Below are 25,663 nucleotides of genomic sequence, written 5' to 3'. Positions count from 1 at the left end.
TGTCTCAAAGCTTCCTTCTCCCAAATAATACTTCTATGATTGGGGTCTACCTAAATCTTATTTATTCCGCAGCCAAAATGGTATTTCCTCAGTGAAGCACTGTTTTTCTCCCAACTCAGAAAATTTCAATGGCTTCCTGCCTGTCTTAGTAGTCTAAGTTCTATATCATAGCCTTTAATAATACATAACATCTGAGCCAAATCTAATTATTTAAAATTATTGCTTAGTCTTCTAGTTTCTGGTCTAGCATGCAAGGAGCTTAAAATTCCCCAATCCATCTTAACAGCAAAGAAAAATTTGAACAAGCTGAAAAATGAACAGCTCTTCTCAGATCCATTAGAGAAGTGAGGTCACAGGGCAGAAATGCTGCTCCTAAAACTAGAGAGGTAGGCAGGAAGATTACAGAGAACCACAGCTTGCTGGAGCAGAAACCCAAGAGCAGAAACCTCCACAAGATCTTCTCCTTCTCCTCTCTATCCTCTTCCAAATATTTCAGCACAACCGAGGGGCAGGAAGAATATTCTTACATCTCCCTCTTATGCCTTTTAAAGTATGTTTAATCGGAATTCGGGATCTTGGCTCTCACCCAGGCCCTCTGAATCAGTCTTCATTTAACAAGATACATGTGATTCCTACACACTTGAAAGTTTTACCCCATAATAATGGGATGAAGTTGGAGAAGGAAATGGCAACCCACTCCAGTGTTCTTGCCTGGAGAATCCCAGGGATGGGAGAGCCTGGTGGGCTGCCGTCTGTGGGGTTGCACAGAGTCGGACATGACTGAAACGACTTAGCAGCAGCAGCAGCAGCAGTGGGATAAAGTGCCCCTGCCTTGACATAAGCAATGTCTGATGGTATTTTTGGTTGTCACAACTGGAGTGTGGGTCACTATGGGCATTTAGTGGATAGAGGCCAGGGATGCTATTAGACATTTTACAGTGCACAGGACAGCCCTCACATCACAGAACTACCAAGCGCGCCATGTCAGGAGCGCTCAGACTGAGAAACACTGTCCTCGTCATGCTCAGAGCAGGGACGTTCTGGAGGGATTTATACAGTCTGAAGAAATTCTTCTCAGGTAAAGAAAAACTCTGGTCTAAAGAACAGATGCTTTCTTGGGACCTCTCTCTCTCTCTCTCCTGAACTTCTACAGTACATTACTCTGTACTAATAATGTCAGTGATTTTGAAATACTTCCTGCCTTCATCCATCATGCGTTCACTCAATAACCATTCCTGACCACCTACTATGCCGGGCTTTCTGCTAGGATACCATGGCAAAGTAAACCAAATCCTTGCCCTTTATAGACCTTATATTCAATTCAGGAGTCAGAGTAAACAAATAAATATTATACAAGGTTCAGTTCAGTTCAGTTCAGTCGCTCAGTCGTGTCCGACTCTTTGCGACCCCATGAATCACAGCACGCCAGGCCTCCCTGTCCGTCACCAACTCCCGGAGTTCACTCAAACTCACGTCCATCGAGTCGGTGATGCCATCCAGCCATCTCACTCTCTGTCGTCCCCTTCTCCTCCTGCCCCCAATCCCTCCCAGCATCAAACTCTTTTCCAGTGAGTCAACTCTTGGCATGAGGTGGCCAAACTATTGGAGTTTCAGCTTTAGCATCAGTCCTTCCAATGAACACCCAGGACTGATCTCCTTTAGAATGGACTGGGTGGATCTCCTTGCAGTCCAAGGGACTCTCAAGAGTTTTCTCCAACACCACAGTTCAAAAGCATCAATTCTTTCGCAATCAGCTTTCTTCACAGTCCAACTCTCACACCCATACATGACCACTGGAAAAACCATAGCCTTGACTAGATGGACCTTTGTTGGCAAAGTAATGTCTCTGCTCTTTAATATAATATCTAGGTTGGTCATAACTTTCCTTCCAAGGAGTAAGCGTCTTTTAATTTCATGGCTGCAATCAGCATCCACAGTGATTTTGGAGCCCCCCAAAATAAAGTCTGACACTGTTTCCACTGTTTCCCCATCTATTTCCCATGAAGTGATGGGACCAGATGCCATGATCTTAGCTTTCTGAATGTTGAGGTTCAAGCCAACCTTTTCACTCTCCTCTTTCACTTTCATCAAGAGGCTTTTTAGTCCTCTTCACTTTCTGCCAAAAAGGTGGTGTCATCTGCATATCTGAGGTTATTGATATTTCTCCCGGCAATCTTGATTCCAGCTTGTGCTTCTTCCAGCCCAGCGTTCCACATGATATACTCTGCAAAGAAGTTAAATAAGCAGGGTGACAATATACAATCTTGACGTACTCCTTTTCCTATTTGGAACCAGTCTGTTGTTCCATGTCCAGTTCTAACTGTTGCTTCCTGACCTGCATACAGGTTTCTCAAGAGTCAGGTCAGGTGGTCTGGTATTCCCATCTCTTTCAAAATGTTCCAGTTTATTGTGATCCACACAGTCAAAGGCTTTGGCATAGTCAATGAAGAAGAAATAACTGTTTTTCTGGAACTCTCTTGCTTTCTCCATGATCCAGCGGATGCTGGCAATTTGATCTCTGGTGCCTCTGCCTTTTCTAAAACCAGCTTGAACATCTGGAAGTTCACAGTTCACATATTGCTGAAGCCTGGCTTGGAGAATTTTGAGCATGACTTTACTCACGTGTGAGATGAGTGCAATTGTGCGGTAGTTTGAGCATTCTTTGGCATTACCTTTCTTTGGGATTGGAACAACCCTCTTCCAACAACACAAGAGAAGACTCTACACATGGACATTACCAGATGGTCAACACCAAAATCAGATTGATTATATTCTTTGCAGCCAAAGATGGAGAAACTCTATACTATTAGCAAAAACAAGACCAGGAGCTGACTGTGGCTCAGATCATGAACTCCTTATTGCCAAATTCAGACTTGAAGAAAGCAGGGAAAACCACTAGACCATTCAGATATGACCTAAATCAAATTCCTTATGATTATACAGTGGAAGTGAGAAATAGATTTAAGGGACTAGTTCTGATAGATAGAGTGCCTGATGAACTATGTTCAGAGGTTCGTGACATTGTCCAGAAGACAGGGACCAAGACCATCCCCATGGAAAAGAAACACAAAAAAGCAAAATGGCTGTCAGAGGAGGCCTTACAAATAGCTGTGAAAAGAAGAGAAGCGAAAAGCAAAGGAGAAAAGGAAAGATATAAGCATCTGAATGCAGAGTTCCAAATAACAAGGAGAGATAAGAAAGCCTTCCTCAGCGATCAATGCAAAGAAATAGAGGAAAACAACAGAATGGGAAAAACAAGAGATCTCTTCAAGAAAATTAGAGATATCAAGGGAACATTTCATGCAAAGATGGGCTCGATAAAGGACAGAAATGGTGTGGACCTAACAGAAGCAGAAGAGATTAAGAAGAGGTGGCAAGAATACACAGAAGAACTGTACAAAAAAGAATTTCACGACCAAGATAATCACGATGGCATGATCGCTCACCTGGAGCCAGACATCTTGGAATGTGAAGTCAAGTGGGCCTTAGAGACCATCACTATGAACAAAGCTAGTGGAGGTGATGGAATTCCAGTGGAGCTATTTCAAATCCTGAAAGATGATGCTGTGAAAGTCCTACACTCAATATGCCAGCAAATTTGGAAAACTCAGCAGTGGCCACAGGACTGGAAAAAGTCAGTCTTCATTCCAATCCCAAAGAAAGGGAAGCCTTACTCGGCTGTAAATTCCTACAGTGTAGATGGGCCAGTAGATAAGCTTCCTTTTTCCCCTCCAGGCCACTCACCTCCCTCCACCACTCTTCTTGCTTTCTTCAGATTTGGCAGGCCTCTGCAGATTTTGCAACCCCCATTTGTCTTCTTGTCTGTAACTGCCAGTGGGGAGCCCTGGCAGGAGACTGGAGGAGGAAGAGGTGTGGTCAGGATACCTAACCTCTCTGGTTATCTCTGATTAGCTGTTCTTCCATCAAAAGGAAGAGGCTGGTTTGAATAACTATTGTTCTTCCACTAGGCTTCCCTGGTGACTCAGATGAGAAAAAATCTGCCTGCAATGCAGGAGACCCACGCTTGATCCCTGGGTTGGGAAGATCCCCTGGAGAAGTAATGGCAACCCTCTCCAGTATTCTTGCCTGGAGAATCCCATGGACAGAGGAGCCTGGTGAGCCACAGTCCATAGGGTTGCAAAGAGTCAGACACAACTGAACGACTATCACTTCCCCTTACAAAATTCAGGTCTTTGCAAATGATTTCTTTAAAAATAAACCCTCTTTGAATTATCTTATATAGAGTATGAAGGTATAGTCTTATATATCTTATATATATATATGTGTGTATATATATTTATATATATATATATATATGTAGGGTGTGTCCTTTAAAACTTTTTCTGATTTCTGCATATACAACACTTGGGTTAAAGGTTCTCACCTCAGCAAGAATGATGCATTCTCAGACTGCACAGAATGTGACTGTCACTAGGTGGCAGCATATCTAAATAATATTAACTGCTCATTTTGGGGGGCATCGGAGAAGGCAATGGCAAGCCACTCCAGTACTCTTGCCTGGAAAATCCCATGGATGGAGGAGCCTGGCAGGCTGCAGTCCGTGGGGTCGCTAAGGGTCGGACACGACTGAGCGACTTCACTTTCACTTTTCACTTTCCACTTTCACACATTGGAGAAGGAAATGGCAACCCACTCCAGTGTTCTTGCCTGGAGAATCCCAGGGACGGGGGAGCCTGGTGGGCTTCCGTCTATGGGGTCACACAGAGTCGGACACGACTGAAGTGACTTAGCAGTAGCAGTTGGGGGGCATAAAACCCATTTTAGGCCCTGATTTTATAAAAATAAGTAGAGATAATTTGCAAATTCCATGGTTAAAAAGGAACTACTGCCCAAACTGAAAAAATATGAATAAATAATCACAGGTAGAAAAAATGTACACTTCAAATTGTACAGAAAGATCATTTTGTGTTTTCCTCATGTGACAGAATTTGAAGATTATATACTATAAGTTTTAATATATGCAGTGAACTTTTAAAAGTGTGAAATATTTTACTTAAGCCTTACCATTTCTTTCTTTTTTCATGTCTACTTTTGATGACTCTGTTTTAAAAAGGAATACATAGAGAAGTATGATTATTAATAGGTAACAGTTTCCCAAATTAGTCAAAATCGACTCATATTAAGGTGAACAAAATGACTATGTTGAGAAGCAGGTGACAGGATTACATCAAACAGGACTGAGTGTAACTTTTGGCAAGCCCTCTAGGCATGGGTATGCACCTGGCATGGCATCAGACAGACCCAGGAGTGCTGCCTCCCACACGGCTGGCCAGAATTCACAGGGGACAACTTTGTGTTGGTGAAGTCATGACACACAGACATTGCCAGTGGTTAGATATTTTCCATACCTCAAACTCCGCTCTGCTGCTACTGCTGCTGAGTCGCTTCAGTCGTGTCCGACTCTGTGTGACCCCATAGATGGCCTCCTACCAGGCTCCCCTGTCCCTGGGATTCTCTAGGCAAGAACACTGGAGTGGGTTGCCATTTCCTTCTCCAATGCATGAAAGTGAAAAGTGAAAGTGAAGTCGCTCAGTCGCATCCGACTCTTAGCGACCCCATGGACTGCTGCCTACCTGGCTCCTCCATCCATGGGGTTTTCCAGGCGAGAGTACTGGAGTGGGGTGCCATTGCCTTCTCCGAAACTCTGCTTGGTTCTCAGCAAATGGAAATCTATGTAGTCACAATATGACACAGAAACTTTAGTTATGAAAGCTTTTTTTTAACATCAAAAACTCTAAAACACACCTTCAAATAACAGGCCAGCTACTACATTTTGACTGAACTTTGCTCTATATTAACTAAGTTCATTGTCTACTGAATACTTTAATTAAGTAATAGAAATATCTTAGTGCCAAAACATTTTAATTATACTGACAGAGTGCAAAATTGTTCAAGTCAATAGGATTAAAGCAGCACATTTTGTTTTGGTGTGAAAATTTAACACAGTTTCTTAAGACAACATGTTAAAATATAAAATCACCATTTCTTATTGCCAATATTGTTGCATCAGACCTTATTTCCCCTCTTCAGTTATGGAGGGCTTCTACTTTCATTTTCAATTTTATTATTTTTATACTGGTTAAATTTATTCCAATGAACATATAAATATGTATGTAATTCTAATAGGAAATTTTGCTTTTTAAAGTTTAAACCAGGTTAGCTCCAAGAGTTGGATACGACTTAGCGACTTCACTTTCACGCATTGGAGAAGGAAATGGCACCCCACTCCAGTGTTCTTGCCTGGAGAATCCCAGGGATGGTGGAGCCTGGTGGGCTGCCGTCTATGGGGTCGCACAGAGTCGGACATGACTGAAGCGACTTAGCAGCAGCAGCAGCCTTAAAGGGGTCATTAATCCTAAAATTATGATTACAGAGGAATTTTTTGTTATTACCTATGTTAATGTAGTATGAAGAAACTATTACCTGGTTAAGAACCTGGGATAAGAACAGGGTGTTCTGTCGGGATCTCTAATTATCTCCCTTTTCTCAGAACTTCTACAGTACATCACTGTGTATTAATTATGTCAGTGATTATCAAATACTACCCTGAATTCACCATCTTGCCGTTCATTCAACAAGTATTTCTCAAGCATCTGCCAATGCCAGGTTTTCTTCTGGGCCCTAGGGTTCATGGCAAACAAAGTAAACCATATCCTTGCCCTTCGTGGAGCTTATATTCAATGAAGGAAACCCAATAAACAAACAAATAATACTATATGGGAGAGCAACAGGCGATACTGAGAAACCAGAAAGGAGCCCCTCTGGATAAATAAACCGAAACAACTCTGCTCTAGTCTCCAGGACTCAAGTTTAACCTTGTGTTAAAACCAACATGCATTTGTAATGCTGACATAAAAGACAAACATTTTAAGAGATGGAAGCTTGATGGCACCTTGGCTAAGTATAATGAAGCGTCTCTGATTGACGTTGAAGTTGGCATTGCACAGCTGACATATGATTGGAACTCTGTTGTGTACAGCAGCGTGATGGAAAATAGCATAACCCGCCTCGTCTGAAACATTGATTGTCGAGCTTGAGGTTTTACGGCTAAATGTATGAAAAACAGCATATAATCCTCTTTCAACAGCAGACTTCATACCAAATGGGATACTCTAAAATTATGAGGAAAGTCAGAATTAGTGTTTTCAAAATGCACCTAAAATTTAGTGAAAGGACAGAAAGGACAATGAACTATATTAATGTAATCACATGATTGGTGTTCAATTAGAGTAGAATTTTCACAAGATCCGTGTGTAAAGTGTCTCACTGGGCAATGAAGTTGTTAGGGCTGTAAAGAAACTCTGAGAACTTTGAAAATATTTTGGGGAAATTTTTTTCCTTCCTTTTTTAAAGGAGAAGTTGTAGATCTTGCTTCTCAGGAGACAATTCAAGGAAGGTAGACAAATACCCTTCTGAAATATTTAAAAAGCAAATGGACATCAAATTCCTTCTCTAACTTAAGAGCAGTCTAACTCAGAAGTCCAGAGATGTGAAATATATAGCTACAAGAGTAGTCTTCTTTGCTTTATGTCTCAAAGTGGAGAGGTGAAAATGTCCCATTTTTAGATGTTCTGACTACTCAATATTCTTAAATTAAAGATGGCTGGATGGCATCACTGACTCAATGGACATGAGTTTGAGTGAACTCTGGGAGTTGTTGATGGACAAGGAGGCCTGGCGTGCTGTGATTCATGGGGTCGCAAAGAGTCGGACACGACTGAGCGACTGAACTGAACTGACTGAAATTTATCAATACTTAATATTTATGGACATTAAAACAAATAAATGGTAAATAAATGCCAATGTGCCCTTTGAAATTGGTGAGCTCAGCACTTAATTTATCAGTTTCAAAAGTTGTAACTCAAGGCATATTGAAGCAGATACAGAGATGTGATTTAGGATGCCAGGGTTGCTCCTTAGATTTAGTCCCCACAACTGAAGCCTGACTCTGCAGTTTACTAGCTGTGTGACATGGGAAAGACCCTCAACTCACTGCATGTCAAATTTCTCATTTGTAAAATAGGATTGATAACAATAGTACTAGTGTCTAGAAAGAGTCTGTTGAAAGAATTTATAGCAGTGCCTAGCATACAAAATAGTTCAGTTCAGTTCAGTTCAGTAGCTTGGCCGTGTCCGACTCTTTGCGACCCCATGAATCACAGCACGCCAGGCCTCCCTGTCTATCACCAACTCCCGGAGTTCACTCAAAGTCATGTCTATCGAGTCGGTGATGCCAACCAGCCATCTCATTCTCTGTCGTCCCCTTCTCCTCCTGACTCCAATCCCTCCCAGCATCAGGGTCTTTTCCAGTGACTCAACTCGTCGCATGAGGTGGCCAAAGTATTGGAGTTTCAGCTTTAGTATCAGTCCTTCCAATGAACACCCAGGACTGATCTCCTTTAGAATGGACTGGTTGGATCTCCTTTCAGTCCAAGGGACTCTCAAGAATCTTCTCCAACACCACAGTTCAAAAGCATCAATTCTTTCGCAATCAGCTTTCTTCACAGTCCAACTCTCACACCCATACATGACCACTGGAAAAACCATAGCCTTGACTAGATGGACCTTTGTTGGCAAAGTAATGTCTCTGCTCTTTAATATAATATCTAGGTTGGTCATAACTTTCCTTCCAAGGAGTAAGCGTCTTTTAATTCCATGGCTGCAATCAGCATCCACAGTGATTTTGGAGCCCCAAAAAATAAAGTCTGACACTGTTTCCACTGTTTCCCCATCTATTTCCCATGAAGTGATGGGACCAGATGCCATGATCTTAGCTTTCTGAATGTTGAGGTTCAAGCCAACTTTTTCACTCTCCTCTTTTACTTTCATTAAGAGGCTTTTGAATTCCTCTTCACTTTCTGCCATAAGGGTGGTGTCATCTGCATATCTGAGATTATTGATATTTCTCCCGGCAATCTTGATTCCAGCTTGTGCTTCTTCCAGCCCAGCGTTCCACATGATGTACTCTGCATATAAGTTAAATAAGCAGGGTGACAATATACAATCTTGACGTACTCCTTTTCCTATTTGGAACCAGTCTGTTGTTCCATGTCCAGTTCTAACTGTTGCTTCCTGACCTGCATACAGGTTTCTCAAGAGTCAGGTCAGGTGGTCTGGTATTGCCATCTCTTTCAGAATTTTCCACAGTTTATTGTGATCCACACAGTCAAAGGCTTTGGCATAGTCAATGAAGCAGAAATAGATGTTTTTCTGGAACTCTCTTGCTTTCTCCATGATCCAGAGGATGTTGGCAATTTGATCTCTGGTGCCTCTGCCTTTTCTAATACAAGATTGAACATCTGGAAGTTCAAGGTTCACGTATTGCTGAAGCCTGGCTTGGAGAATTTTAAGCATGACCTTACTAGCGTGTGAGATGAGTGCAATTGTGTGGTAGTTTGAGCATTCTTTGGCATTGCCTTTCTTTGGGATTGGAATGAAGACTGACCTTTTCCAGTCCTGTGGCCACTGCTGAGTTTTCCAAATTTGCTGGCATATTGAGTGTAGCACTTTCACAGCATCATCTTTCAGGATTTGAAATAGCTCAACTGGAATTCCATCACCTCCACTAGCTTTGTTCATAGTGATGCTTTCTAAGGCCCGCTTGACTTCATATTCCAAGATGTCTGGCTCTAGGTGAGTGTTCACACCATCGTGCACTCCATAAATATTAGCCATTATTAAGATTAATCACAATTCCATTTATAAACAGTTTGTGTTGTAACTTGGCCACAAATGTATAACTCAGAATTTTCGGCTACTAAAATGTAGAATCTTAACTGCATATTAAAGACTTCATTTAACTTATCATTTATCCCTATGATAAAAATTTGAGTTATATACTTATTTATAATTTCTTATACTAAATTATGTGTTAATCACTGAAATACCTTGCATTTCATAGCTTTCTTGAAACCAAATTTTTTCTTAAATTGTTCATGTAATTGAGCATCTGTAAGCGGAAGTCTTTTTAGCCTCAAATTGTTCACTATCTCATTTATGGCTCCCCACCACTGTGTCTTATACAGCTGCTGATAGAAAATTTCAAGTTCAAAACTGATCACATAGTAGCTGTTTAAAAAAAATAAAGAAAAAAGTTTAAATTTTTTTTACTTGGAATGCTGGCAAAACTTTTTCTATAACAGTTAAAATTTTCTATGAGAAAAACACCTCCATCCCCATTTAACCATTGTGTTCATCATAAGAACGAATTACCATGTCTAAGTATTATTACACAGAATGTATCAAGGTGTTGCTATTGTCGTTTAGACGCTAAGTCATGTCAACCTTTTTGTGACCCCACGGACTGTAGCCACGAGGCTACGGAGGACTGTAGGCTCCTCTGTCCATGGGATTTCCCAGGCAAGAATACTGGGGTAGGTTGCTGTTTCCTTCTCCAGGGGATCTTCCCCATCCATGCAGCGAACCCTAATCTCCTGCATTGGTAGGTGGATTCTTTACCAATGAACCACCAGGGAAACTGTATCAAGGTGTATGAAGTCATAAATCTAACATTTAATACTTTAGAAAGTTTGCAGTCATTTACAGGGGTTATTATTGTTCCAGGATCTCCATCCTGAAGTCTGAAGTTAGCCTTTGCATTTTGACAGTTTCCTGTTTTCTGCTTTTAACAAGTTGTGATACTGTGAATAGTTGCTAAAAGTTCCTTACCTTTTCCCATTAAATTTCATGACTGGTATTGAGTAATATTCTTTGTATCCTGAGTCTTCTGCAAATGTATTAACAGCACAATCCCGTATTTTTTCTAAGTTATTCTAAAACATAAATTATGTTACTAAAAAAGCAAGTATAAACAATTTTAAGACTTATTTTAGATGAAATTTTATACATGTAAAGAACAGATTTTTAATAAAATATCCCAGGAGACCCTGATAATAACTGAATGTATACAATCCCTAATTTGGATTTGAGGGAATTTTTTTTTTTACAAGAAATATAATGTGGAGAAGGTAGAAAAGCAATGACAATTGAAATGTATTATGGTTTCCAGATAAAGAACTATTGTTCTCAAACTCTGGAGGATCTCTGTTTTAATGCTAATCTTTGAGAAAAAAAATGGGAGAATATGTAGTTAATGTTCAGGGGTTTCTTCTGTACTCGGCTAACTATTCCAGGGCAGATATGGCCTATAAATTCTGCAGGGATGATAGCTGTGCCTCTGACATTTAACACAGGGCCTTACACAGACCTGCACTTAATTCGTGTATGTTATGTAATGTACGAAGAGACCAGTGAGCTGTGGAGGTCATCACTTGGAGAGCTGCCTAGTGCCTGCACCAACAGAGACTCTTTCTGGTTGGAGAATAGGATGAAAGAGTTGTGAAATGATGAACAATTTCAGGAACAATAATTTAAACCTTAAAATCTTCCAAAGCATTCTCAATTGAAGGGGTGCTGATATCAAATTCAATTCCTCCATGAACATGAAAATACTGATCCTCTTTGTAGTGAAAATTTTGGCATTTAAAATCTCGTCCATAAATAAATGGAGGCAATTCTCGCTCTGTCTTGACCTTGTCATCTCAAAAAAATGAAAACAAAATTTTGTTTAGAAGTTCAACAATAGAATATAAGCAGTCATATTTTGGAGGTCTCAAATCATTTTTACATAAAGTAAAAAGAATACATGTGAAATGGAAATCTTCACAATTGTAGTCTATAAAATTATTTATGCTCAATGTATATTTTAAATATTGAAATATATTTATATTTTGGGCATTTTTGATAGCTTCCTTGTACAGACATTTCAAAAGAATACTCAAAACATTAATTTACTTATTGATTAATATGTGTGAGCTCAAGACTAATATTATACCTCCAATTATCAAAAGAGATTTGAAACTCTGTGCCATGGAGACTCTCTAGTTAAATAAACAAAAGTTACCTGAGCTAGTTAAGAGAGACATTATAAAGAAAAGGTGGGTATCTCTCATATGACAAAAATAATCAGTTCATTTTTCTAGAAAGCTACACATATAATATTTATTTTTAAAAATAATTTTATAAAATCCTGGCAAGGATTAGTTTATTCAGTATTTTGACTTGTTAGCAGACTATAGTTTCATCAATATAAGGTATATATTTTAAGAAATGCAAAAGGTCCAGAAAATTACAAAGAAAAATGTAACACCCAAATCTCACCACATGGAAATTAATTATTAACATTTAGTCATATTTGTTTCCAATAATTTAAGTAGTAAGTCATTACAGGTACAGCTAACATCCTCTAAAGAGCACGTCAATTCCATACACAAGACACTCCCCCCACCTGCATCCCTGGACAAGACTGTCATGAGTTCATTTTTAAATAGTTCACAGGTATGGATTATAAGCTTCACTATCATAATTCTCATGACACAAATTTTATTAAACGATTTGCAAAATTTCTACTGAAAATCTACCATCTGAATTGAAAGCCTGCTATAAATAAGCCTATATGTTTAAGCACAAGTTGTGTGCTAATCTGGGTGGGAGGACTAGTTTGCTCTGTATTCCTGTCAAATTCCATATAAAATGACCCTATTTCAGCTCCCTCTTCTCTTACATTGGTCTACTGTTTTGTTATAGGATCAATATATTACTAAAGTTTTTAATATATTTTCATCTTTTTTTTTCATGACCATTCATGATCTTTTACTGCTCCATATTAATCTGGGTCAATTTCTAATTTTCTGAAAAACACAATAGTGGTGTTGAGTAGAAGCACACTGAATTTATCCTTTGCATGAGCTATGATATAGCATCATCCTGTCATGGACATAACATATCTCAGAAATCATTTTGTCTTTCAATCGTCCTTGTAATTGTCCTTGTACTATGTGAATATACCATGCATTTTTAATTACTTTGGAGACATCACATTTAAAAAAAAATTATCTATATTTTAATTGAATAAATTACTATTTGCTTTTATTGTAATTGCTTTACAGAATTTTGTTGTGTTCTGTCAAATCGTAACATGTTTGTCATTTTTAACATGCTATAGCTTGGTTATATGCTTGGACCCACATACTATAAACAAAATTGAATTTAAACATAAATTCAATATATATCTACATTTTAAATATAATTTTGGCAATACTCTTACCTGAAAAAGGCTGAAGCAGACCACTTAAATACGGAACTTTCATCTTCTTTTTTAAGCTCAATAGAAATGGAATCAGAAAACATATTAATTTTAGGTATCCTATCCCTTTCCTGATTTCTTTTTTCTTCTCAAAATGTTTTTGAATAATCTTTTTTTGAAGGTATAATCTTTGCTGTAATCTCTGGTAGGTACAAATATCAAGATTATCCTGATTACATTTTATAGCATTAGTAAGCCAATAGGCTGTTTCAAATATAAAAACATTTTCACACTGTTGAACTTGTGTGGTGCTGAATGTCATCTTTAGTAGGATATATTCTGCATATTTCATAAATACAGCTTTCTCTTCAGGGCTATTGGGATTATATGTTGGATCTTCATTCATGTCTTCATCATAGATTCCATCAAAGTCTGGATCCTTCGTAATATCAATCAAACCTTCACAGTAAAAAAGAAAGATTTAAGATTGGAAAATTTTCATACTTGGCTTCTGGATAAATAGATTGAATACAGTTTCATCTCAGAATTCTACCAAAATGACAGCAAAGGAATAATGAAATGCCATTAAAACTGTCAAAGAAGAAAAGCAGACATTTACATGGTGACTAAGCAGAGTAAAGAAAGAGAGAAGCTTGTGGAATTAAAAAGAACTGATTTTCATTCTCTTTGAAGGAATAATACAACACCATGGAAACATAATAACATATCTCATCTTTAATTAAAGAAAACATGGAAGAACAATGAGAAATGTGATCTTCCTTTAAGCAAAGAATCAGCTTCTTACTTGGGTATAAAGTATATTTGTTTATTCAGTTCCTATAATACACATTTCTTCTCCTTGCTGATAACAGAAGCTAAATATATACAATAAATAACTTTCCTACTAACTAATCATAATAAAACAAGAATTAAAACTTAGTTTTACTCTATACCATAAATGACAAATTTCTTACATTACATTTTCTTTCCATTTATAATGAAATGATAATTTCTTGTTGTCAAATTGTCTTTTTTAAGACAATTTGTCTTTTAATCTAGGCTTGAGAAAATGGCTTAGAATCATAAAATATGACTTGGTAGAAAATACAGTGCTCGTTTGTAACATATGTGCCTTACAATGTAAATAATACATCAGTGTGTCTCCCCACTTTCCTTTTCCTTTTTTTCTTCCTCAAATCTACATATTTAAAAAGCAAGAATAGGCTTGGGTTTTTAAGATGACCACTATGATTCGTATCCCTTTTGCAAAAGAGTAAGATAAATTGAGAGGAAAAAGAAACTGAAGTGTGTCTGACAGTTAAAATAGATCTAAATATAAGCTAGAGCATTGCTGATTCCTCTAAAACTTCATGGCTTGGGTGGATGGGAGCCAAAATGCAGCGAGTCAATTCTCACCCCAGAGAGGCAGAAAGGCTGAGATATTGGAAGAAGAGGGAATGAAGAACTCCACAGCCCCTTCCGCTTCTCGGACGCCAGACTCACTGCCCACTCAAAGCAGGAGACAAAAGGAAACAGACCAGTCAGAAAGATAATGGCATCTGGGGAGAGGCCCTCCAGTGATTTACTAAAGGAAATCAGTCCTGAATATTCATTGGAAGGACTGATGCTGAAGCTGAAACTGCATTACTTTGGCCACCTGATGGGAAGAGCTGACTCACTGGACAAGACCCCCAATACTGGGAAAGATTGAAGGCAGGAGAAGAAGGGGACAACAGAGGATGAGATGGCTGGATGGCATCACTGACTTAATGGACATGAGTTTGAGTAAACTCTGGGAGTTGGTGATGGACAGGGAGGCCTGGCATGCTGCAGTCCATGGGATCGCAAAGAGACAGACATGACTGAGCAGCTGAACTAAAATGAATAAATATCTTTACTTGAATGTCCTAGCGGCACTCCCAAACAAAATCCATTTTTCCTCTCCACCAAATTTGCTTTTCTTTCATTCCTTATCATAGTTAAAAGCACTGTTTATCCATGAGTTCCTCAAACTAAAAGGGCTTCCCTTGTGGCTCAGTTGGTAGAGTCTGCCCGCAATGTGGGAGACCTGGGTTCGTTCCCTGGGTTGGGAAGATCCCTTGGAGAAGGGAAAGGCTACCCACTCCAGTATACTGGCCTAGAGAATTCCATGGACTGTGGCTCGGTGGCTTGGTGGTTAAGAATCCGCCTGCCAATGCACTAGACTCAGGTTCGATCCCTGTGTCAGAAAGATCCCATGGAGGAGGAAATGGCAACCCACTTAAGTGTTCTTGCTTGGAAAATTCCATGGAAGAGGAGCCTGGTGGGTCCATGGGGTTGAAGAGTTGGACACAACTTAGTGACTAAATAACAACAAAGCACTGTAGGTGTAATGAGAATTTAAAGACAAAAAAAAAAGGACACATTTCTGTGCTCTCGAGTTCTCAAGCACAGAAAATCTGTTAAGGAAGACAGAGGTGAAGCCAACAATTTCAATAAAACGTGGTACAACGTGCACAGAGGAGGTGGTGTCTGAATCAAGCATCAAAAAATGAGTAGCAATAACCTGGGAAGGAATGCAGAAGAGTGGGAAGAGGGAAGAGCATTCCAGACAAAGGTCAAGGAATAAAAAGTAACCGTTCTGCTCTACCAGCTTTTGGTATTAAATAAGGTCATCAGGTCAAGGGCCCTGCCCTAAATAGCATACTTTCCCAGCAGACGGGAGAATAGGGCCAGAGTTTTGGTGTGCTGTATTCTCCGCTACTGTTGCTACTGTTTTTCTAAGGGTGGTGTTTCCTGGTGGTTTTGTGCTGTGCAAAGCTATTAGAGAGCTGAAGTTGAACTTGTCCTCATTGATTCACAAAAGTCTTCCCCCCGCCCCCCACCGCTGCCAATATTGTTGGCTTCCTGCAGAGTTCCTTGGAAATCCGTTGTAGCACAGTTTTTAAGGCAGTCACGTGGTCAGTTGCAAGGTTTGAACCCAGACTCACAGTCAGGAGAAGAGGCACTGTTTCTCCAACCATGAAAGATGAAATAGCAAGTCTTCCCAGCATCTTGCTGCTTTACAGTCCCAGGACTAAACTGGGAGCAGGGGGCTAAGGCCAAATTGCCAAGAGTCACACTCTATATCAGACACCTTGTGTTCCCTGGCAATCTATATTTCACTCTGGCTCTCATTGCATGGACCAGCTCCACACAGATATAACCTGACCACACCTTGCCTCAGACGCACCATGTGGCCCTTACTTTTGCCCTGGGGTTTCTCTTCACTGCTGTGTTGAACTCCTGATGGAATCCAGTCAGCCACTCTGGCGGATGAACCAATCCGCACACAGAGTTAACTCCCGTGTCATCTGTGACCAATGCAGGAGAGGAGCCGGGGAATCCATGTTCCCTTCCTCCATCCCTCAGGCTGACGATCCTGAAAGTATATTCTGTGCGACTCCCGAGTCCCAGCCAAACCGTAACTGATTATCTAAGTGGTGAAAGCTCACCAGCGTACGCTTGGGTTGACGATTCCTCCTCTTCTATGCATTTCCTGTCCCTCACTCCTGTCCCTTGGAGTCATTTTCCATAAACTACCGTGACTTAAGTCCTCATTTCAGACCCTAATTTGGGGGGCAACCTAGACTAATCCACTTTGCAGTGGTATGGTGGTATATGAGCCTGTACATCCTTAAACATGCAGCATAACAGCCCCATCTGCTAAGAGTCCAGCTGCCTTTCCCGCATCTGATGCTTGGCCCTACAGGGTTTCACAGGGAGGCTCCTGATGCGGTGGGTGATGGGAGCCTGTTCCAGTCCCGGCTGTCTCGCTAAGGGTCCCCCGCAGCCTGCGCCAGCACTCTGGTTGTGTGTCCTTTACCATCGTTTACACTATACGCTTGTTACAGCGCCTGGGGCCTGCTGGTGGCTGCCGGTTCTTCAGCGGACTCCGGAACAGCGGTAGAGGGAGAAGGAAATCTCTGTCCACAGAAGATGCACTTCTCTGACTGCCCGGCAGCCAATAATACAAAGTGCTTTGGTGTAACACAGTATTCCTCCCAAGGCACATGGTGGTAGGGTGGATATGCATCTAGACTCATTCATTTTCAGTGAAAAGGGATCACAGGCAGACAGGGCAGTCAGAAGGCAGTTGCAGTATGTAAGGCTAGAGAAAAAGATGTTCTGTATCAGGTGTTGTAGCTGAGATGAACCAAAGCGGGTGATTTTGAGATAGTTTAAAGGTAGGATCATAATAGTCAAGGCATGAATTCTCATCCAGGAAAGAAGAATTAAGTAGAAATGTCCAGGATGTTTAGCTGTATACCAATATGGCTACATTGTTAAAATCCTGAAACCTTTGATATTGTTTGGTAAACTGAATTGCTCTAGCCCTGAGCTCTTTGAATGCCTCCCTCCCCTGGGACAGTCTAGAAAGCTTCATGATCCAGCAAAGGGTACATATGGCAAGCGGGAGGCCTCTGAGATCTTGTTCCAGCATTATTACCGATGCCCGTTCTAACTGGCCAGTGCTTGTGCAATACTGATGATTAATTCTGAATATCACCCCTGAAAATGTAGACAATGGAAGACAGACAACTTCAGTCTCTGGGTGCTCCCCAGCTCCACCTACAACTTGATTAGAATGTTTCTATGTGGCTCTGATCCCCTCAACCAGGAGCACCCCCGTGAGGGAATCCTCATAGAGGGTGGCCTCAGATGTGACGGACAGCTGGATTCAATAGACCAGAAGCTGGGCTGTGAAGTTGCTTGATAAAATTGATTTTATCATCGACTAGGCGGGAACCCTCTGTCCTTAGATATGAAACAGAGCATGTGCTCCCTCCTGCCCTGCTCATGTCTCTTCCTATGACTGATGCTCTCCCAGGGTGACCCAGAGGCTCTTGTGACTTTTACGCCTCTAACCCTCATCACGCCTCAGAATTTGACTTCGCTAATGGAAGCTTCCACCTAGATATCTACCTAGTTTCTACCTGGAATCTAAAAAGGGGTCGTTGTTTCTTTACCAGTCAGTCTGTCATCTCTGGCCTGTGCTTTGCTTGACACATGCCAGATTGGAACTATGGTTCTTTAGTCCCGCCTCTTCTCCAATGAGGGCTTCAAAATGATTTTTGTGAAAACAGAAGAAAGGCAAACCCATTTTTTGTCAAGACTGTCAAAGTTCTAACATTGTTAAAAAACTGCCATCCACTCCTGCTGATCCTGAATAACCTTCATGGAGCTCAGATCTTCACAAAGCTCCTGTCACCATCTCGATCAAGAAGAGCAAACCATGAAACTTAGTTTTCCAGACACATCTTGGTCAATGCAAGCAGGCAGAAACACCTTCTGACTTGTGCCGTGTCCCTTACAGTCTTCCAGTGACTAGTTAATAGATTACTAGACAATTTCCAGGATAGAAGAGTCATTGACTACTAAAATTATATCCTAGTTTAGTTATGTTTATGTGACCTGAACTAGCCTTCAGGGTCCTAAACTACCAGAAATGATAGAACCTGTGGGTGAATTCTAACACAAGCTTTTAAGATTTTGACCATGCCATATTCCCTTCAACAATGTATCTATAGGATGTCAAAATATCAGTACCCTTTAAGAGAGAACTACCAGACCAGTCAAGGGAAGGCAGAAATTAATGGAATTTACTAGGTATTACTGGCAGTCTTTTGCATTACTTCACCCTAATCATCCAAAGATCTGAACAACAAGGAGAGATTTTTAGGTTCCAGTTATGGCTATGATTTTTTAGTAGCCAGTGATCCTTCAGTCCTAGGAGTAGAGGATATAAACACCTATCCAGTGGCATTTGTGCTGATTCTAGCAACATCACAGACTAATTCTCTCCCAGAGGAGGAGAATTTCTGCCTAAACTCACTGCTCTTGGACTCCTCTCTCAACAGAAGTTGATGACCTTGCATGAAAATGAGAGCTATTACCAGACATAGAGGTACCATCTTCAAGACGGTACTGCTTGCTGGTACACTAAAAGCTACAGAAGCTGAAACACACCTGGATACCCAGCCCATAGCAGGTGAGTCAGGCTGCCTTACTGTCATCAAGCAAATCTTTTTCACATGCATCTGAACTTCACAGCAGTCTAGCCACAGATGTAGCAAAAAGCAAACGAACACTTCTGTGGTCTGGGTTCTAACCAAGATTCAAAAGGTGACGTTGAAAAAAAAAAAGATTAATTATTGGAAGATAGATTCTTTGGAATTTTTAAAAAATCTCTTTTAAGAAGTGTGGCTAAATAATACCAAATCACATATAAATTACTTTTAATTTCTAAAAGAGGATTCTAATAAAAATAAAACATGTTAAATTCTCTTACCTGCTGAACTAAACTCTGCAAATATATCTCTGTTGGTTTGAGGCTTCCCATCGGGATCAATGTCCATGATGGTACGCCACAGTTCAGAAAATCGAGCTCGTTTTTCTTTGGGCATATATATTCCATGCCATAGCGCTTTCAGCATGTAGTCAATATTGATCAGAATTTGCCCAATTCTGGTATCAAAATAAGCTGGGGGTAATTGACAAGAAGAACTCTGATCGTAATTAGCTTCTAAACTGATGGAAGGAATTTGATTTAAGCAATAAATTCCAACAGCCAATTCTCTTATGATCTGATGGACTTCTCTATAGTCTAAGAGGGCAGTAGGGTCCACAGGAGTTAGTAGGATTGCAGTGGAGAAACCTACGTTATTCATTTGACTCATAATTCCACATGGCATGTCTACTTGAGAGCGAACATCTTCTTTGGCAGACAACCAGCTAACTAGTGCAGTAGTTAGCAACTCTTGTACTTCACTCCGATCATATTTTTCAAACAAAGCAGAAGCATTTCTCTGTACAGCTAAATTTTCCAGGTAAGTTTCTTCATCTTGATTTTGATCAAATCTAGGTGCTCCTTTTTTGGGCAATCTTAACATTTCTAATTAATTCTAGTGTGTCCTTTTTGAAGTTTCTGCAATGAAATAAATAAAAAGGAAAAGACAAGCAAAAAAAAATTTATCATGGTAATGAAGCTGAATTTCTCAAGAAATAAATCTATACATTTCATCTTTATGGTTAATTGTTTAATGGTCAACCATTACATAATTGACATATATTATGTTAGTTTCAGATGTGAATTGAAAATGAAGTCGCTCAGTCGTGTCCAACTCTTTGCGACTCCTGGACAGTAGCCCACCAGGCTCCTCCATCCATGGGATTCTCCAGGCAAGAATATCGGAGTGGGTTGCCATTTCCTTCTCCAGGGGATCTTCAGGCTCCAAGGATCAAACCCAGGTCTCCCGCACTGCAGGCAGATGCTTTAACCTCTGAGCCACCAGGGCAGACCCCAGTTTCAGGTGTACAACATAGTAATTGAATACTTGTATATATTTTAAAATTATCACCACAAAAAATCAAGTTAACATCTGTTACCATACATAGTTACAGAATTTGTTTTCTTTTGAGAACTTTTAAGATTTACTCTTAGCAATAGTTGGGCTTCCCTGGTGGCTCAGAGGTTAAAGCATCTGTCTACAATGTGGGAGACCCGGGTTTGATCCCTGGGTTGGGAAGATCCCCTGGAGAAGGAAATGGCAACCCACTCCAGTATCCTTGCCTGGAGAATCCCATGGATGGAGGAGCCTGGTGGGCTACAGTCCACGGGGTCGCAAAGAGTCGGACACGACTGAGCGACTTCACTCGCTTTAGCAATATTGAGATGTGCAATGTTATTATTAACTATAAACATTTATTTTTGGCTGCTCTGGGACTTTGTTGCTGCAAGAGCTTTCTCTAGTTGTTACGAGTGGGGGCTAATGTTCATTACAATATATGGGCTTCTCAATTGCGGTGACTTCTCTTGTTGCAGAGCACAGGCTCTAGGTGCATGGGCTTCAGACGTTGCAGCTCACTGGCCCTCCAGCATGGGCTCAGCAGTTGTGGCACAGGGGCTCAGTTGCATGTGGAATCTTACCGGACAAGGCACTGAACCTGTGTCTCCTACGTTGGCAGGTGGATTCTTATCCACTGTGCCACCATGGAAGTCCTGGTATTATTAACTATTGTTGCCACGCTATACATTACTTCCCCATGACTTATTTATGACTGAAGTTTGTACCTTTTGAGTCCCTTCACCCATTTTACCCACCTCACCCTCTGCCTCTGGCAACCACAAAACGGTTCTCTGTATCTGTGCTGGGGTTTGTTTTTTGTTTCTTTTGAGATTCCACATTAAGCAAGATCATATAATATTTGTCTTTCTCTGTCAGACTTATTTCAGTAGAATGCCTTGAACGCATTCTAGCAAGATTTCATTCTTTTTTGTGGCTAAACAGTATTTCATTGTGTTTGTGTAAATGCTCCACTTTCTTTATCCATTAATCTGTCGATGGATAGGTTGTTTTTATGTCTTGGTTGTTGTAAATAATCCTGTAATAAATATGGAAGTCTATATGCAACCCACTCCAGTGTTCTTGCCTGGAGAATCCCAGGGACGGTGGAACCTGGTGGACTGCCGTCTATGGGGTCGCACAGAGTCGGACACGACTGAAGTGACAGTAGCAGCATCATATAGCTTTTGGAGTTAGTTTTTTCATTTTCATTGAATAAATACACATAAGTGTAATTACTGGATGATAGGGGAGTTCTATGGGCTTCCCTGGTGGCTCAGACAGTAAAGAATTTGCCTGCAGTGTGGGAAACCTGGCTTTGATCCCTGCGTCGGGAAGATCCCCTGGAGAAGGGAACGGCAACCCACTCCAGTATTTTTGTCTGGAGAATTTCATGGACAGAGGAGCCTGGTGGCCGACAGTCCATGCGGTCACGAAGAGTCAGACACGACTGCTCAACTAACACTTTCATGGTAGTTCTAATATATTTTTTAGGCTTAAACTAACTGCAGCTTAAGAAAGTTGAAATCTGAGTTAAAATTGTACAACTTCCAACATTAATCATAATATGCTTTTCAAAAGAGGTAAAAAGGAAGTATGTCAAAAAGAAACAAGTTTATATGTAAGAAGATACTGCTGCATACCTATTCTGTTGTTGCTGTAGAGGCGTTTTCACAAGGTCAATTTTTTTCAGTGTTTCTGTTTTGTTTTTTTAAAGCAAGAAAACAAACACTTGCTTTAAAAAAAAAAGGGAAGACAAGAAATACTTCGTTAACATTGTATCTCTATTCAATAGAAATGGGATTCTATGCAGTGCCTCTCTATTTCTGGAATAATAACCTAACTACTATTTACTGAGCATCTATTTACCCAGCTCTTTATACACAAAAATTTTCATTTAACTGACCTCTCTGTACAGCGATTCTCAAAATCTAGGCTGTTTTGAAATCACCCGGGCTTGTTCCGGCAGACTGCGGGAGCCTAGAGATTCTGAGTGGGGCAGGAGAGGAGCCCGAGGATTTCCATTTCTGAAAAAGCTAGATGCTGCTGGTTCTGGCAGGAGACTTGGAGAACCCAGCTCCGCGACAGGGATGGGAGCCCAACCCTACAGAGGCGGAAACCAGGCTAGGAAGAACAGAGGATGGGCCTGAGGTTTCACACCTTCAGAATCAGAACAAACTGATTGCTCAAGTCCGTCCTCAAGGCCAAGCCCTGTGCCCACACGGACACGGGAAAGGGAAAGGACGGGCAAAGGGGAGCAACCTGCTCTGGGATGACCGTGTGTCCAGGAAAGGGAAAGGTCATCCACACCGGCTCCCAGAGCACTCCCGCGGGCAGGGACAGCAGCCTTCTCCAAGGGTCTCTAGCCTGGACCCGAGTTCACCGTCTGCAGCCCCGAGTGACCGGGGCCGAGGGGAGGCCTGCGCGGGACTCTCCTGAGCAGCGGCCTGGGAGGCCCGCTTCGCCGCCGGGTCAGGGAGCGCCGGCCTCGCCTGCGGTCCTGCCTCCCGCGCGGGCAGCGGCCGTTGGTCCTCGGGCTCGGGGCTGCGGGCCCGGGCGCCGCCGCGAGAGGGCGCTCTGTCCACCGTGCGTGGGGCCCTCCCGAGGCCGCGGGCGCCCCTCCCGGCTAAGATGCGTCCCGCACCACCAGCACCCGCCCCACCCCTTAAGAAGTCGATCTGCATTTGGGCTTGCGAAGTCAAGTGGGCCTTAGGAAGCATCACTACGAACAAAGCTGGCGGAAGTGATGGAATTGCAACGGAGCTATTTCAAATCCTAAAAGATGATGCTGTGAAAGTGCTGCACTCAATATGCCAGCAAATTTGGAAAACTCAGCAGTGGCCACAGGATTGGAAAAGATCAGTTTTCATTCCAATCCCAAAGAAAGGTACTGCCAAAGGATGTTCAAACTACCACACAGTTGCACTCGTCTCACATGCTAGCAAAGTAACGCTCAAAGTTCTCCAAGCGAGGCTTCACCAGTATATGAACCGTGAGCTTCCAAATGTTCAAGCTGGATTTAGAAAAGGCAGAGGAACCAGAGAGCAAATTGCCAACATCTGTTGGATCATAGAAAAAGCAAGAGAGTTCCAGAAAAATCATCTGCTTTATTGACTATGCCAAAGCCTTTGACTGTGTGGATCACAACAAACTGTGGACAATTTTAAACAGTTGGGAATACCATACCACCTTACCTGCCTCCTGAGAAATCTGTATGCAGGTCAAGAAGCAACAGTTGGAACTGGACATGAAACAACAGACTGGTTCCAAATAGGGAAAGGAGTACATCAAGGCTGTATATTGTCACCCTATTTAACTTCTATGCAGAATACATCATGAGAAATGCCAGGCTGGATGAAGCACAAGCTGAAATCAAGATTGTTACGAGAAATATAAATAACCTCAGGTATGCAGATGACACCACCCTTATGGCAGAAAGTGAAGAGGAACTAGAGAGCCTCTTGATGAAAGTGAAAGAGGAGAGTGAGAAAGTTGGCTTAAAACTCAACATTCAAAAAATGAAGATCATGGCATCTGGTCCCATCACTTCATGGCTAACAGATGGGGAAACAGTGTAAACAGTGACAGACTTTATTTTCTTGGGCACCAAAATCACTGCAGGTGGTGACTGCAGCCATGAAATTAAAAGACGCTTGCTCCTTGGAATAAAGTTATGACAAACCTAGACACCATATTAAAAAGCACAGACATTACTTTGCCAGCAAAGATCCATCTAGTCAAAGCTATGGTTTTTCTAGTAGTCATGTATGGATGTGAGAGTTGGACCATAAAGAAAGCTTAGCGCTGAAGAATTGATGATTTTTAACTGTGGTGTTGGAGAGTCCCTTGGATTGCAAAATCTAACCAGTCAATCCTAAAGGAAATCAGTCCTGAATATTCATTGAAAGGGCTGATGCTGAAGCTGAAACTCCAATAATTTGGCCACCTGATGTGAAGAGTTGACTCACCGGAAAAGACCCTGATGCTGGGGAAGATTGAAGGGAGGAGAAGGGGACAACAGAGGATGAGATGGTTGGATGGCATCACTGATTTGGATTGGACATGAGTTTGAGCAAGTTGCAGGAGTTGGTGATGGACAGGGAAGCCTGGCGTGCTGCAGTCCATGGGGTCACAAAGAGTCAGACATGACTGTGCAACTAAGCACACAACACACAGAATGGTGCTCAGAGCCCAAGTCCAGTTCAGCTCAGTTGCTGAGTCATGTCCAACTCTTTGTGACTCCATGGACAGAGGAGCCTGACAGGATTTCTCTAGGCAAGAATAGCAGAGTGAGTTGCCATGCCCTCCTCCAGAGGATATTCCCAACCCAGGGAGTGAACCCAGGGCTTCCTCATTGCAGGTAGATCCTTTACCAGCTGAGCCACCAGGGAAGCCCAAGAATACTGGAGTGGGTAGCCTATTCCTTCTCCAGGGGATTTTCCCGACCTATGAGATCCAACCAGTCCATTCTAAAGGAGATCAATCCTGGGTGTTCATTGGAAGGACTGATGCTGAAGCTGAAACTCCAATACTTTGGCCACCTCATGCGACGAGTTGACTCACTGGAAAAGAGTCTGATGCTGGGAAGAATTGGGGGTGGGAGGAGATGGGGACGACAGAGAATGAGATGGCTGGATGGCATCACCGACTTGATGGACATGAGTTTGAGTGAACTCCGGGAGTTGGTGATGGACAGGGAGGCCTGGCGTGCTGTGGTTCATGGGGTCGCAAAGAGTTGGACACGACTGAGCGACTGAACTGAACTGAACTGAGGAATCTAACCTGGGTCTCTTGCATTGCAGGAGGATTCTTCACCAGCTGAGCCACCATCTCTATCATTTCTTCCTTTGACAATCTGTCTCTGAGGAAGCGCAGAAGTAGAGGTGGCATTGGCAAGGCACAAGGCTCTGAGGTAGTCTTGAATTGGAATCCCTCCTCCACCATCATTCTTTCCTTCAACAAACACCTACAGAACGCTGGTTATGAGCTAGGCACTGGAGACCCTGGAAAAGGCAGACGTAAAGCCCCAAGGTTATTCCCTCCAATAAGCATACAGCTGTGTTTAAACAATGCCATAAGTGTATGATGTAATAACAGCACGTGAAGGAACGCTAAGACCAGGGCTGGGAAAGGCTGCCCTGAGGAAGTGATCTTTTAAGCTGAGCCTGATAAAGATCTATCCACGCAGAGAGTT

General features: G+C 41.7%; 1 protein-coding gene across 1 annotated transcript in view; it reads right to left on the bottom strand.

The window, feature by feature from the left end:
* ANKAR (ankyrin and armadillo repeat containing) overlaps nucleotides 1–25,442 on the bottom strand; it is a 58,407-nt gene extending 32,965 nt beyond the window's left edge. Inside the window, exons 1-8 of the mRNA XM_088830821.1 lie at nucleotides 25,252–25,442; nucleotides 19,416–20,051; nucleotides 13,127–13,564; nucleotides 11,397–11,560; nucleotides 10,690–10,793; nucleotides 9,909–10,089; nucleotides 6,914–7,133; nucleotides 5,026–5,061 (exon numbers count right to left, since the gene is read on the bottom strand). Coding sequence (XP_088686947.1) covers nucleotides 5,026–5,061; nucleotides 6,914–7,133; nucleotides 9,909–10,089; nucleotides 10,690–10,793; nucleotides 11,397–11,560; nucleotides 13,127–13,564; nucleotides 19,416–20,016 — 1,744 coding nt within the window. The 5' untranslated portion in view covers nucleotides 20,017–20,051; nucleotides 25,252–25,442. The remainder of the gene's footprint in view (nucleotides 1–5,025; nucleotides 5,062–6,913; nucleotides 7,134–9,908; nucleotides 10,090–10,689; nucleotides 10,794–11,396; nucleotides 11,561–13,126; nucleotides 13,565–19,415; nucleotides 20,052–25,251) is intronic.
* Nucleotides 25,443–25,663: the final 221 nt, after the last annotated feature.

Source organism: Moschus berezovskii, chromosome 2, assembly GCF_049115385.1.
Source record: "Moschus berezovskii isolate FMDL1 chromosome 2, NW_MosBer_1.0, whole genome shotgun sequence".
Taxonomy (NCBI): domain Eukaryota; kingdom Metazoa; phylum Chordata; class Mammalia; order Artiodactyla; family Moschidae; genus Moschus; species Moschus berezovskii.
Note: the sequence above shows the minus strand (reverse complement) of the source record. Positions and strands in the feature narration are given on the sequence as shown.